At 41.8% G+C, this 14,416-nt stretch overlaps 3 protein-coding genes across 4 annotated transcripts in view; 2 read left to right on the forward strand and 1 right to left on the reverse strand.

The window, feature by feature from the left end:
* fermt3b (FERM domain containing kindlin 3b) overlaps positions 1-1,669 on the forward strand; it is a 32,950-nt gene extending 31,281 nt beyond the window's left edge. For both annotated transcript variants that reach the window (XM_033624610.2, XM_078169386.1), the window contains one exon: positions 878-1,669. In XM_033624610.2, coding sequence (XP_033480501.1) covers positions 878-1,057 — 180 coding nt within the window. In that variant the 3' untranslated portion in view covers positions 1,058-1,669. The remainder of the gene's footprint in view (positions 1-877) is intronic.
* Positions 1,605-8,292, reverse strand: trpt1 (tRNA phosphotransferase 1). Its single transcript, XM_033624627.2, has 7 exons — positions 8,069-8,292; positions 7,735-7,816; positions 4,948-5,117; positions 3,434-3,611; positions 3,291-3,347; positions 3,075-3,185; positions 1,605-2,323 (listed from the first exon to the last, which is right to left on the reverse strand). The coding sequence occupies exons 1-7, from the start codon at positions 8,144-8,146 to the stop codon at positions 2,301-2,303; spliced, it is 699 nt and encodes a 232-aa protein (XP_033480518.1). The 5' UTR covers positions 8,147-8,292; the 3' UTR covers positions 1,605-2,300.
* Positions 8,293-8,314: 22 nt separating this feature from the next.
* On the forward strand, positions 8,315-14,196 carry zbtb3 (zinc finger and BTB domain containing 3). The gene is made up of 4 exons (XM_078169387.1): positions 8,315-8,407; positions 8,753-8,888; positions 9,845-10,665; positions 10,834-14,196. The coding sequence occupies exons 3-4, from the start codon at positions 9,848-9,850 to the stop codon at positions 11,894-11,896; spliced, it is 1,881 nt and encodes a 626-aa protein (XP_078025513.1). The 5' UTR covers positions 8,315-8,407; positions 8,753-8,888; positions 9,845-9,847; the 3' UTR covers positions 11,897-14,196.
* Positions 14,197-14,416: the final 220 nt, after the last annotated feature.

Here is a 14,416-nt window from a genome sequence, read left to right on the forward strand (position 1 = left end):
AAAAAAACAAAAAAAAAAAACATACCTATACATCTCAAATGAATATTGTCTATTTGCCTGGGTCCAGCCCTTTAAATCTGCACACTCAACTGAGTTCGAGTTGACTGATTAATCTGGTATCTTGACATGAAACAGTGGTTCCTCGGTTAAAATAAAGCCACAGGGGGATTTGATTAGCCAATCAGCGACAGAAGCAGGACTATTGCTGTTGTCAAGCTATTTTCAGGCCATGCCAGAACCAGTAAGAAGTAATAACAAAAGGCAAGCACTATAGACAAGAAAGATGCTGCTATCGAGGCTGTTCTTGACGTCAACTCAATATCGCCTCAACTCTTAAAAGCCCAGCAAAACAGGTATGCTGGCATGATGTCAGTGTGAACTTGGTCTCTTGTAATTGGTTAGGGTTTGGGAAATCAGTTGATGAGTTGATGCAATGACAGACTGAAGATGGAAATGGAGTGTAACCAGTTGACACTTCTCACTAATATAAGCAAAACTGTCTATCATGTTTTAAGCAAAAAGTGTTCCGCAGATTTTCAGTCAAGATCATCGCTGAATACTAAAAGAAAAATACACAGATTCTGTCTGGATCTAGTGAAACTTTAACAGAAAGTCAAAACAGGAGAATTTGAGGTGAGACAAATCAAGCATGACTTGCTGCTTTACACAAAATACTCCTCAAACCAAGCTGCCGATGTCAGAGAGTGACCTCATTAACACTACCCATAAAATAAAGTTATAAAGGAACCACTTCTATAACATCAATGTTGTATTTCGTTGCTGTCTACAATTTAATTTTTTCCACCCCCAAAATACAGCTTTCATCTCACATCTGTTCCTTCTCTTCTTTTACTCTGTGTGTGTCTGACTCCTCCAGGTGGCCATAGAGTTTGAAGGCAACATCAACATCGCTTTTGGCTGCGTGACTGCCGACTGCAAAATCGTTCACGAGTTCATCGGAGGCTATATTTTCATGTCAACACGCAGTCGTGCGCAGACCGACACTCTCAACGAGGAGCTTTTCCACAAGCTGACCGGCGGACACGATGCTCTTTAAGACTAAAGGACACAAAAACAAAAAACTTTGTGTCTCAACAGTGGAAAACCACCGTGGAGTAGGATTTCATGTTCCTTTCACAAAAACATTAGTACTGTACAACAATTAGTCAAAATAAGATATTATGTTCATGTCACTCCATTTAAGTTTTTATATAGCCTTCATTATAGACACACACACACACACACACACACACGGTCACAAGTTACATCAGTTGATGGCCAACACATTCAGACAGTTCAGGACTCTGGTGGTCCCCATGCTGACTTCCCCTTTACTTCAGGAGATGGACAGCTGCTGAGTCAAACTGCTGGACATCTGCTCCAGGATCAGCAGGATTGACAACCAAACTCGTGGAAATGTTAAATCAACGGTTGCATCAGCCAGCAGCAACTTTTCTGTTTCGCCTCAAATATCCAGACTTCCTGTCCCTCGGGACAGAAAGCCTCGCTTTGTCCAGAGCTGCGGCCGTATTGCCAGCAGCCACATTATCACAGCCAAGAATCAAAAGCAATGAGTGAAAAAAAAAACACATGCCAGTATGAAATGTTTTCTCAATAAACTTATGAATAACAAACATTTATTAAAATAAATACAGCAGTTCACTTTTAATTCCCTGTCGTCTTCACTCCTTATGGTTGTGACATATGGTGGTAATCTATTGTTTCTCACACAGGAAGCTTCGAGCCATTTATCTCCCCTCACATGCTGCGTGTGTGTGTCCATATCTCACAAGAAACTGTTACAGCAGTCCGTTAACTAAAACCACAGTGTCTGCATCCTCTGCTTTCCCATATCTAGTCAAGTGACTAACCACACCTACAACATGTCTTTAAAAATTCCTCCCTTTGAACGACCAGGCTGGTTGCTGCCAGCAGTCAGTGTATCCGTAATATTCTACAGCCATAGTTTATTTAGCACTTGCAATGCAATAGAAAAACAAAACCTCTTTACTTATAAATAAAGTTTGGTTGAACTGTCATATAAAAATAAACCATGCTTCCATAAAGTCATCCTGATCCTTTCATAATGACACCGAAATGAAAAATTCACCAATTCAGTCCCATTTAGGATGACTGCTAAATGGATTCTCCTACTGCTGAGTAAAATTGCCTCACTCGGATGCTCCTGCCAAACAACAAGTGTTACCAAGGGAACTAGGCTGAGCATCAACCAACCATGGGATGCTGGCACAGTCAGGTGAGTCCTGCTATGGCCAATGACAGAGCGGTATCCTCGGCAGTTACTGCAGCGGCAGGATGCTCCCTGAAACACAGGACAAAAGTGACTTCAGTGAACAGGTACATTTTGGCCTCAGTACAGTAAAATAATCTAAATTGAGTGAATCCATGTGCAGTGGCATACTAATCCGTTTGTGCCCCCCACCCCCCAACTGCCACTAATAACTACGGTCTTTAACAGGCTGTGGGGTGCATATTATTTAAGTTAGTGGTATCTTGTGAAACTAGACAAACTAAGGAATTCATTGGTACCAACCATTTTTACATAGCTTGTTGAGACGGGGCTAAAAAACACTCCAAATTTAGGAACAGGTGGCCATTTTCAAAGGGCCCCTTAAACTCCGTCTCACCTCAAGATGTCTGAATGAAAATGGGTTCTGTGGTTATCGGCAAGTCTCCCCGAAACTTGAGAGGGCTTGTTCCCAGTACATGTTTGTGTCTCACAATCAATGTTAAATCAAAGCTGTATTTTGTCATTTTGAGTTAAAAAAAACACATAACACATTAAAACAGGATTGTTGTGGACTCAAAATGTTAATGGTACCAGTAATAGTCTATGCATATCAGATAAATAATATTAAATGTAAACTACGAAACCCAAATATATCTGTGTGAGATTACATATTGACATCATATTGACACTGTCTTCAGCTAATTCCTGAAATTCATTTATGGCTTTAAGTATTGGTGCCACCCCAAGGTTTCAGTGGCCACATCTGATCACCCCTATGAAACATTTCTGGAGGCACTTTTGTCCTTGTGATAGTTTTTCTTACTTGTAGGTCTCAGTCTTAAGGCTCGGCTGAAGTATTTAGGGAGAAGCTTTCCCTCTGCGTCGCCTGCAGTCAGCAACACACCGTTGTCTGACCAGAAAAACTCAATACCATCTGTAGGGATACACACATAAAACACGTGTCAGAGAGATTCTTGCCTCAACACACAGACTGAATCAAACGTATTAGGGAGTAGCAGTCATTTGTGGCTGAGCTTACCAGCGAGAGCTTTGGGGACGTCAATAAACACGGCTAGATCACAGTCCTTCCTCATACCTGGAGGGAAAAGAAAAAATGATACTGTAGAAATTATTTGTCTAAATGTTCAGCTGATTTCTTTCAGACACACACATACAGCTTACCACTGATGACGCCCTCCTCCCCTGGCAGGCCTGGTGCCAGGTGGATGTGTGTCCTCTTCATGCGGTTTAGGCCCTGCTGCTGGATGGAGCTCCAGTTGCGGAGGTAGGAGCCATGAACAGCCTCAGCAGGGCAGTCTGGAGAACCAGCCAGGACTGGTTTCAGCTCCAGATCCACGACCTGAACACAACGATGCGGCCCGTATTAACACAGCATTTTAGGTGGGGGTTTTTTTCTTGGAAATCACAGGTTAGATGTGGGAGATTTGTATAAAGAATAATCATGGTATTTCACCTGATGCAAGACATAATGTGATACAAACGCTGTTGTACACAGTTGTTTGGCTTTTTTGCTAAGGCTAAGGAATGTAGTCCAGTCCCACTTACTGCACTGTTTGGGATTTTGAGACCAGGTAGTGTGAAGACTAAGTATGAGGCTCATGGTATTTCCCTGTCAACACTGTTAGCCAGAAAGCTGCAACAGCTGCTGCAACATCTGAAAAGGTTATTACATTTGAAATGTGGCTGAGGGAGCTGGGGAACGCAACACACCAGGAGAAAATTCCACTTTTTGACAACTATAGAGAAGATCTTTTTAAAAATGAAATGTTAGTTGTCATCGAACCGTTGTTTGTGTGCCATTCTGTGTGTCATATTTCAAAAATCCTTGTCAGGCTATCTGCGATGTATTTTGTATAAACACCAGCTCTTGTGTTTATGCATTCCTTCAATATGAAAACAATTAAAAAAAACACACACACACAAACAAAATTGGGTTTTTGGTCCAGTTTAAATTGTAAAATACAAAAAATAAATAACCTTCCTGTTTGGGAGAATCTGAGTGGCATTATAATTTTGTTGCTTAACTTGTTCTGAAGATCTTGTAGTGAAATGTAACTATTCAGGGGAAGACAGATAGAAAAACAGAGGGCAGGATTAAAATCCAAGGCCAGTGAGTGTTTGTATACACCTCATGTTCCTCTGAAACGTCAATCTTTGCAACACATTTGGAAAAAAACTCACAATCGAATAAAATAAACATAATTAAAAGTGAAGACACATTTTAGCACCACAGTCAGAGCTATTCCCCCGTGTCTTTTTGTACGTTAACCTAAAATGGATTTTAGAGGATCAAAATGAGATTTCCATTTTAAGCTGATTGTCAGAGGACTAACAGCATCTGTCATCTGAAAATTAGATTTATATTGATATTTTGAAGGTGTAAATTGTTTTATTACATTCGTATGCAGTCGATGGAACAACACCGGAGCGTGTTGTGAGCTGTTGTGGGATCTCCCTGAGTTCATTTTCCATCTGAGAAAGTTAATTTGAGTTATTGAAATTAAAGGCAGCTGGTCCACGAGACAGAAAAATGTTTCTATCTAAAACTAATTTTAGTGCAGATTGAATATACTGAGCACTTCTTATATCCTGGGGGATAAGACATCCTAGCATGCTGGTTTGCTGATTAAATTAAATATCCCCTTCTCTGTGTGATACTTCGCAGGTGTACATACCTGTACCGAATGGCCCTGACTGGCTCGAATCTGCAGGCAGCCGTCCTCTGGGTGGGGGCGAAGCTTAAAGCGCTGCTTGTCATTTGTGGCCACGACTCTTTCCACATCTTCCAGTGAGTATGAGCGGAATTGCGGGTGAGCCAGAAGTTCCTCCACGAAGATGAAGCCATCTATGAGGATAACAGCTGGCGATGGTCACATTTCCACATTTGGATTTTTCTCTCTTGTACTTAAGTCTTTGCCTTGCATGCTGCACTGGATTACATTTACAGTCTGCAAGCAATGTGTGCAACTAAGTATACAGATGGTGGTTTTGTAGGAGCCCAGAAAGGTAAGCCTATAGCATATGATCTGGTTTTATTTGGTGCTTTGCCTATAACTCTAAATCCAAATGGATCCTAAATGTAAAGCAATTACGAAACACCTGTTGTGTGTTAAACAAACATGATGTTAAAGTGAAGCAGCCTAACGTGTAATTTAATATAGTTTCATAACTGATACATTTTAGCATTATTACATATAATAATCACATGGTGTCTCCAGTATGTGCTCTCAACAGTATGTCTTTGGGTCATGTGCCCTCCTTAAACCGTACCTCCCAGTTCACCCTACAGGCCTTCACTTCCTCTGTTGTTTAGGAGGCACTTCAAGCCATCGATTGCAGCAAAGCAACTGGGGAGGATGAACTAGATCCTTATTTTCTGCAGCTCTGTGCCTCATTTATTGCTGATCAAATCAAATTTCTCTTTAATCTCTCCATCACTACTGGAGTTATCCCTCAGGTCGAGAATCCCACTGCACAGGGTGGTGATAAGAATGATCTTCATAACCGTCGGCCAATTTCCAAACTGTCCTGTTTTGCTAAAATCCCGGAGTCATTAGATAGTAATCAGCTCAAATCACTCCTTTGAAGAGATTCTGTGTTGAGTCCAAACCAATCTGGTTTCAGAGCTAAACTTGGCTCTGTCACTGCTATTACTTTGGTTACAAATGCTGTTATTTTTCTTTCTTATTTTTACTCTGCTGTTTTTTTACTGTGTTTTTTATTGTGATATGGATCCCCCTGGGTCTGAAATAAAGAATGAATATATATATCTGCTGCTGACAAAGGGAAATATTGTGCTGCCCTCTTTGTCATTTAAAACCAACATCAAGCAATACTCACCATAATACAGAGGACCATCTCTTTGGAACAACCTTCTTTCATCTCTATAATCATCATCTACATAATGTTATTCAAAAAACATCTGAAAAAGAAAATTATGTTATGTCATGGCCATGTATGGCTGCCAGTGGAACTGGTTCTCTTGTATTTATTGATGATGTGACTGCTGACAAGAGCAGCAGGATGAAAGCTGAAGTGTTTGGGGCACCATTATCTGCTCAGATTCAATTAAATGCTTCAAAACTCATTGGATGATGCTTCACAGTGCTGATGGACATTGACCTGAAGCATATTGCAAAAGCAACCAAAGACATTTTTAAGGCAAAGAAGTGGAATGTTCTGCAATGGCCAAGTCATATCATCTGACCTGAATCCAACTGAGCATGCGTTTCTCTTGCTGAAGCCAAAACTGAGGGCAAAACAGCCAAAACACAAGCAGGAAGTGCAGACGGCTGCAGTAAAGGGCTGGCAGAGCATCACCAGGGAAGATACCCAGCATCTGATGATGCCTATGTGTCCAACACTTCAGGCAGTCATTGACTGTAAAGGATTTGCAACCAAGTATTAAAACTGACTGTTTAATTGATGATTATGTTAGTTTGTCCAAATACTTATGAGTCCTTAAAGTCGGGGGACTGTGTGAAGAAATGGTTGTAATTCCTATATGGTTCATACTACATTTTTGAAAAAAGCCTTAAATGAAAGCTGAGAGTCTGCACTTTAAGCAGGTATTCATTGTTTCATTTAAAACCCATTGTGGTGGTGTACAGAGCCAAAATGATGACAACTGTATCATTGTCCAAATAATTATGGACCTGACTGTATATATTCTATAATATATAACATTACATCCACTATAACAAATTGTAGTGCCCATCTTTATGCCAATGATACAGGTCTGTATTGTTATGCTAATACTGGACACTTAGCCACTGAAATCCTACAACAAGCCTTTGATCATTTCATTTAAATTATGCACTTTTTAATTTGAAATTAGTCCTGAATGCAGAACAGACTACTTACATGCTGTTCTCTACAGCCAGAGATGCCGTGTACTATAAACACACTGAATGGTCATAGTTTTGAGAGTATTAATATCCTGGTATCTGGCTGGATCAAAAAGTTACATTTAGCACTGACAAAAAAAATGGATATTTGAACAGAAATAGAGATCAATTTTCAATCCTTCACAGGAAGCGGATAATTGTAGCCATCTTTTTGTCTGTCTTGGATTATGGTGATGTTATCTATAGATACGTCTCTACCTCCACTCTTAATCCCCTAGATTCAGTTTATCACACACAGTCTACCACTAAGGTTTATCACCAGGAACCATTCTCTAGTCATCATAGCATCTTGTATGAAAAGTTTGGGTGGTCATCTCTGACAGTAAGAAGTGACAGGCATTGGTCTCTATTAATACATAAAGCCCTAAATGGCAACATGCCTTCTTGTGTGAATTTGTTATTAAACTGGTCCTATTGTCATTGTTAAAGTCGTTTAAGTGGTTGGCTAATGCTTAAAGTCCACCATTCATGCACTGAATCTGAGACAACTGCTTTTAATTTTTGTGCTTTTGAAGAGACACTTGTGTTACCTGGGCCAGATTGTGAGCAGCTCACCTGTACCCATCTGAAGACCCATCTGCTTGGCTCCATGGCGAAGAGCATAAGACATTGATTTAGACAGGCGGACATCTCTGTCCTGGTAGGGGAGGAGACATTATTCAAAGCAGACATACATACACACACACACACACACACACACACACACACACTCGAGCTTAGCTCTAATTATAGCTCTGGTTTAAATTTAGGACCTTGACTTTACCATACTAAGTAACTCATACTGCCTGTCTTGATACCAAATACAGGGGTGTCATGGGTCAGAAATCAGTGACAGAACTATTAAAGAGATGGGGCAATGTCCCAATTTATAAGGGTTAAAATCTCTCACCTCTCCACCACGATTTCCTCTCCTTCCTCTCCCTCCTCTTCCTCCTCTGCCTCCTCTAGCTCCTCTGCCACTGTCCATTTAAATACAAGCAGCTCAGTTATTCAGATCATGATATGAAAAAGCTATATAGTACTGATTAATTCAGCAAGGCGCCACACAAGATCACACATGTTGTCGGTGAACTCCTGTAAACAAACGTTTGGTCTCCCACACTTCCTGTTTGTTCTCGCTGTTCGCCTGTAGGTGGCACTGTGGCGCGCGGAGCTGCGGTGTCCCCCGGCACCACCGAGGAATAGCTGCATTTTGTCCTGGAAGAAAACAGACAGCTGCTGTCTACAGGTAAGAAAATAGTCATCTTATGTATGAGAAATATGACGGGTCGCATCTCAGAATTTGTGCTGGCTATGAGGACGTCATCTCACAACTCGTGTCGATATATTGAAACACAAAAGCTGCGGTTACTGGAGCTCCTGGAGCTGGGATTTTACACAGAGGCTGAGCTAAGTTGGCTAACTGATGTTAGCATAGTTGAGCTGGAGCTGCCTGTTCTCTGCCTCTGTCTTTCTGGATTAACAGTCTCGCCATTTGGGATAATTTGGATTTTTCTTTAATACATTTCAGGCTGTTTGTCATGTTTGTTTTTCACATGCATGTCCTTGACTGTCGTCTTTGTTCCACATTAAGATTCAGCTCTCACACAAAGCTGCCAGTGGACTGAGGACTTCGGGCAGGTCACCATGGAAACGTAACGTTAGATACGTTAACGGACTCTCAACTGTCAATAAACAGTGTTTAAAGAGAGAAGTCAGCCCTACCTAACGTAAGTTCCCTGCTTTTTTATGTGGACTTATTCTTTTATAAATTGTGCCCTAAAATATTTTTCTTTTTAGTTGTTATACACTGCTCAAAAATTTTAATTGTAATTTAACTTTTAATGTAAATAGGTTGCCAGAGTGCATAAATAGCATCAAAATAGAGCTTGTTTATCAAAAAAAAGTGCCAGGGAAGGATCCCAGGATCCTTTGACAGAGGTCCCAGTGTCCTGAAATAACAGAAATGCCTTACCCCAACCGCTGGGGGTAGATAAAGTGCCCCCTAGGGTGTACTTCCTGTGGAGAAAACACAATGCAGTGCCAGTGACTGCACTGATTTCTAGAAAACTGTTGCACACTGGTGCCTTATTGCATCCAGCAGGTGCTTTTTTTTTCACCGCTGCTCCTCAGTAATCTGAGTCTGCCACTGAAGCAGGACTAATGCCAAGACCACAGGCAGTAGCTATACAAACCATCCACTGTGGTGGATGCTTGTTTATAACCTGTGTGCAGCTCTCAAGGATGGTAATGCTGATGTACCTTGTAATATTAGTTGTTGAAAATACTGACATTATTAGCTCTCTTTCAATTCTTCTCAAATACCAGATTGTTGTTCAGTAGGTCATACAGCACCCCATAATAATGGGACTATTTCTTCCTTCTTGTAAGAAAAACTATCTACATGGTAATATGCCTGGGTGGAAAAACATGGGGGTTGTGATTTAGATGAAATGACTCTCTATGGATATTTCCTCAATAGATTTGTGTCATTATTTTCCAAAGACAAGACTTGTTAACTACCCAAAAATACCTTTCAAGATACCTGATACAGCTGGCCACATACCTGTGTGTAGTGATTTGTTTCAGTGCTGCTGTCACTGACATAAATCACTACAGACAGCTCTGTAGCCATTGTCTCTTTATGTCTCTGCTTTCTCTCATTTGGATTGTCTCTGTTGCTCAGGTGATGGAGTTCCCGCAGCATTCCCAGCAGCTGCTGGCAGCTCTGCGTTCACAGCGCCAGCGGGGTTTCCTTTGTGACTGCACAGTCCTGGTGGGCTCATCCCGTTTTCTGGCTCACAGGGCTGTTCTGGCTTCCTGTTCGCCTTTCTTCCACATGTTCTTCTCAGACTCTCCAGGGGTCATTGGTGGAAACGGCACCAGCAGCTCTGTCACACTCGACAGCGACATTGTCACGGCTGCTGCGTTTGGATTGCTCTTGGAATTTGTCTATGAAGGTGTGCTGCAGCAGGGTGAGTCTCCACCCGTGGAGGACATATTGGCGGCTGCAAGCTTTCTGCACATGAACGAGGTGGTGAGAGTCTGCAAGAGACGATTGCAGAGACGAGGACCTCTGGCTGAGGCAGACAGCACTCGATCTGAAGAGAGCGCTGGTGCAAGGAGGGCAGTAGAAACAGGAAGAGGGGGTGGGGGTGACGGAGGAGAAGAGCCTGTGGTGGCCATGGCAGGAGATCATTTGAATCCAGTTGCCATGGCAGCGCCACTCTCATCAGAGAGAAGTCAGTTGGAGCCTGTGAAGTGTGAACGGAGGACTGGTGGGGGGTCATCAGAGGCACGAGTTCAGACTCCTCTGAGCCCTGACCTCGCTGATACCACGCAGCCAGGCATGGACGCCCCTCCTCTGCTCCCATGTGGAGAGCTTGTTCAGGATGTCATCACAGGTCAGTCTGCCCCTGCCTCAGGGGGACACGCCAGGCTGGGGACTGGAGCTCCTGGAGAGGGGTCAGCTCTCTGTAGCCCATGCAGCACCACTGAGACATACAGGTGTGGGTCTGTTTTGAATTTTTAAACTTATTTAACTTGGAAAAAAATAAAGGTTGTTGCTCTGTGTCACAGTGGACTTCATATGGTTTGTTTCTTTGTTGTTGTTGATTTGTTACTAAAAAGCGGTTTACAGTATTTCTCTTTTTCTTGCTTTCTTTCTTTCACCAGCCACAGCAGTAACCAGCAGCCTTCCTCATCTTCTTCCTCCCTAGTGCCAGTGAGCCAGGCTAGTGGTCGGTCAGTAGTTGCTTATTCCCAGTCAGGACCCAGCCCCCAGCAGGACGCACCCCGACTGCCACACAGTGACTCTGTAAGCAAACCCTCAGAGGCTGACCACAGAGGTACATCAGGCAGAGGACAACAGATGGTCATGTTAATCCAGCCATCAGCACTAACTTCACATAACCCAACACACTCGCCACCACTGCATGCATTTCCCCAGATTCGAATCCAGAGCGCTGTGTCGCTCCAACGCCAAAGCTTGGACTTCCACTCTGCTCCTCAGAACCAAACCCCGAAGGCACCTGAGGGGAATGTGGGAGCTTCACCCACTGCTAGAAGTGAAAGATCTCACCCTCCTATGGGCAGAGCGAGGACAGACAATGATGACGGAGAGAATGTGAAAGTCAAAGTGGAGGCCATTGTTATATCTGACGAAGAGCTAGAGGAGGAGAGAGAGGAAAGTAGAGAAAGAGAACAAGTGATGGAAGTAGAAGATGAGTTTGAAGAAGAAGAGGAGCTGCACAGCCCTCAGTTTCTCTCCTCCCACCAACAGGGCCTCTTACAAATGACCTCCCATTCAAATGACTATTCCTTCCCCCTCTCTCCCTCCTCTTCCTCCTCTGGTGCCGGGCCTTCCTCACAGGACACTTCTTCCTTCGCCCACATTCCTCCGTCTGCAGCTCAGCAGCATTCAGACCCTCCTGCCTACTTCCAGGACTTCCAGGACTCTATGGGGAACTTTGTGGAGGACGTCCCCACATGTGGAGTATGTGGAAAGACTTTCTCATGTACATACACACTAAGGCGCCACGCCATCGTGCACACACGTGAACGTCCTTATGAATGTCGCTACTGCTACCGGAGCTACACGCAATCGGGTGACCTGTACAGACACATACGCAAAGCTCATGACCACACACTGCCAGCCAAACGCAGCAAGGCAGACGGGGACCCCTCACTGCCACCACAACCGCCCCCACCACCACCACCACCACCACCTCTTAGCTAACACACACCAACACACACTACTATATTTCTATACTCATGCACACATACATACCTAAACTTTAACTTAATAACCAAACTCTAATTCTATATTCAAACCTAAATTGAGCAGAGCTGCAACAAACAGTTCATTTTCAAATGAATTTGTTGGTTCTTTTCTCAATTATTTGTTTGAAATATAAAGTTATTAAAAATGTCACACATCACAGTTGCCCAAAGCCCAAGGTGATATCTTCAAATGTGTCAAAATATTGTCTTAATATTTTCAAATTTGCACCTTGCAGACACCCAGGCCTTTATAAGTACAGAAATACAAGAACTCACACACAGAGTAAACACCAGCGATGTGGCAGTGACATCAGCACTCATTCATTAAACACTTTATGTTCATGTGTGACTGTTGTCTCTTAACCCTGAAACTGATCTGATCTCTTTTTTTTAATTTAAGAGGCATTTTGAGGCATATGTTTGTAATAGTTTTAATACCTTTATAATAATGTGATAATACTAATCTTTTTAAGCATCAAGCATTTTTAAGCATTTTTCAAAATCCACGTGACAAAGTGCTTCACAAGGCAGCAAAAAAACAGAAAAGTCATTAAATCATCAGGTTAAAAAAAACTGATAAAAAACAATGTGGTGTATTGAATCCAATACAGTGTAGGAAAGGGTAAGAATAGGAACTTGTTAAGGAAATAAAAGGCAATTGAAAGGAAATTGAAACTCAGTAAAATTGGAAAATTCTCTCTGATTAAATTATTTTTTTAAGAAAGGACTTAAAGACCTCCTCCAATGAAAACGTATTACCCTTATAACTTATAAACCTTATTAATATGTCAATATGGTGTTTTTAAAATACTATTAGACATATGAGCAACATAAGCAGATCGGAGAACTACAGTGACAGTCTCAAGAACGCACAGACTGCCAAGGTTTGTTACATCACAAACCTAAGGAACCAATCTCGTCAACTCACAGGGTGAGGCTCTTCATATCGTTTGCATAAAGCTACTGGGAAATTAAACGATTGTTATCAGAGGAGGAGCCAGGTTCATTTTAACTTGTCAGAGCTGTCAATGGGGAACATGGTTTATGTAACATTAGCAGGTGCGCTCGAGCTGCAGCTGGGTGGCTGAGGGGTGGCTGGAGATGGTGGTAGGGGCCAGTATGCATATTCATAGATCTGCACATACTAAATAAGGCAAATGTATAAAATTAAATCTAAGCCATTTTAAGGCATGAAGGGAAGGGATTTTTTTTCACGTAATTCTGATGAATAGAAATTAGTTTTGGGGGTTTATCATCATTACATCGACATTAACTTAGGGCTTATTGGTTGGCTCCAGAGCAGAGTTAGCCAATGAAAATTGACTAAACACAGGGTAAAAGTTGCCGGAGCTGAAAAGGAGCTGCTTTGCATCACATTTTTGTTGTCCTATCACACGACTTCTTGGTTTTGTCACCAGTTCGCCTGTGCTTTATGTTTAAGTTGTAACAATGGTAACTACTACTGTCAGAAACCTTAGGTACCTAGCACACTAGCTAACTTAATGAAAACAAGAATAGCAACATTTCCTCTATTTGCTGCTGCTGGAAAAGTTAAAACACTAGATGTTTACTTTTCATTCTTTTAGCTGTTTTATCTCTTTTTGATGTTTTAGCCCCGTCTCAAATAAAGCCCTGCTACTGGTGACATTTTAACACTGCTGCTAGTCCTGGGCTGTGCAGTGTGAAAAGCCCTAAAGGTCAGAGATATAGCTGTAACAGAGGCCATGAAAAGCATTAAAATTGATCAGTAATGTCTTTTTGGTTCTAGCAAGTAAAGAGGCAGTGGCAGTAATCCTGGCGTGATGAGGCGGAGGCGTGTAAAATGGTCTTAATTTAGATTGTACTTTTTGAAATACTTCTAACGTGGTAAAAACATGATTGCACAAGCATTGTGGTGCTGCTCAAAACTAAAATTACTGTCAAACGAGGAGCCAAGATTCCTTTATCATTATTCATACATTTGTATGAGTATAGAAAATTATCAAACACTTCATTGTTGTAAGAAGATTCAATAATGTTAAAAAATGTTTCAAAGAGTTGTGTGATATCCTTCACTTTGTTCGCTATATTAACTCAGAACACAAATAAGGGAAAGCTGTTGCATTTTAACTTGATCAGTTACATGACATGTAATCTGTACGACTGCCTTTTCAGTTTGACTCTGTGCCAGCAAAGTTTGACTGACTGTAAATGTAGTAGTGTTGTACTGTCTGGTGTTTTATTTACAAAATGAAACCTGCACAAATTTTAAAATTATTATCAGAGAGTGCCATTTTATAACTTGTAGTACACAGGGTTTTCACTCACTTTTACCTGTCAGAACAATTGCTTTACTTTTCTGTGATACTGTTCTCTATTTCCATGACTTAATTTAAGTAGTGTAAATGGGTGTGCCTGTATAGCGATACAGCCATACATAATTAAACACGCACTTCCCAGGCATTTCCACTTTACTCGCTCATTAGAAATTACTGGC

This window comes from Epinephelus lanceolatus, chromosome 7, assembly GCF_041903045.1.
Source record: "Epinephelus lanceolatus isolate andai-2023 chromosome 7, ASM4190304v1, whole genome shotgun sequence".
NCBI lineage: Eukaryota > Metazoa > Chordata > Actinopteri > Perciformes > Serranidae > Epinephelus > Epinephelus lanceolatus.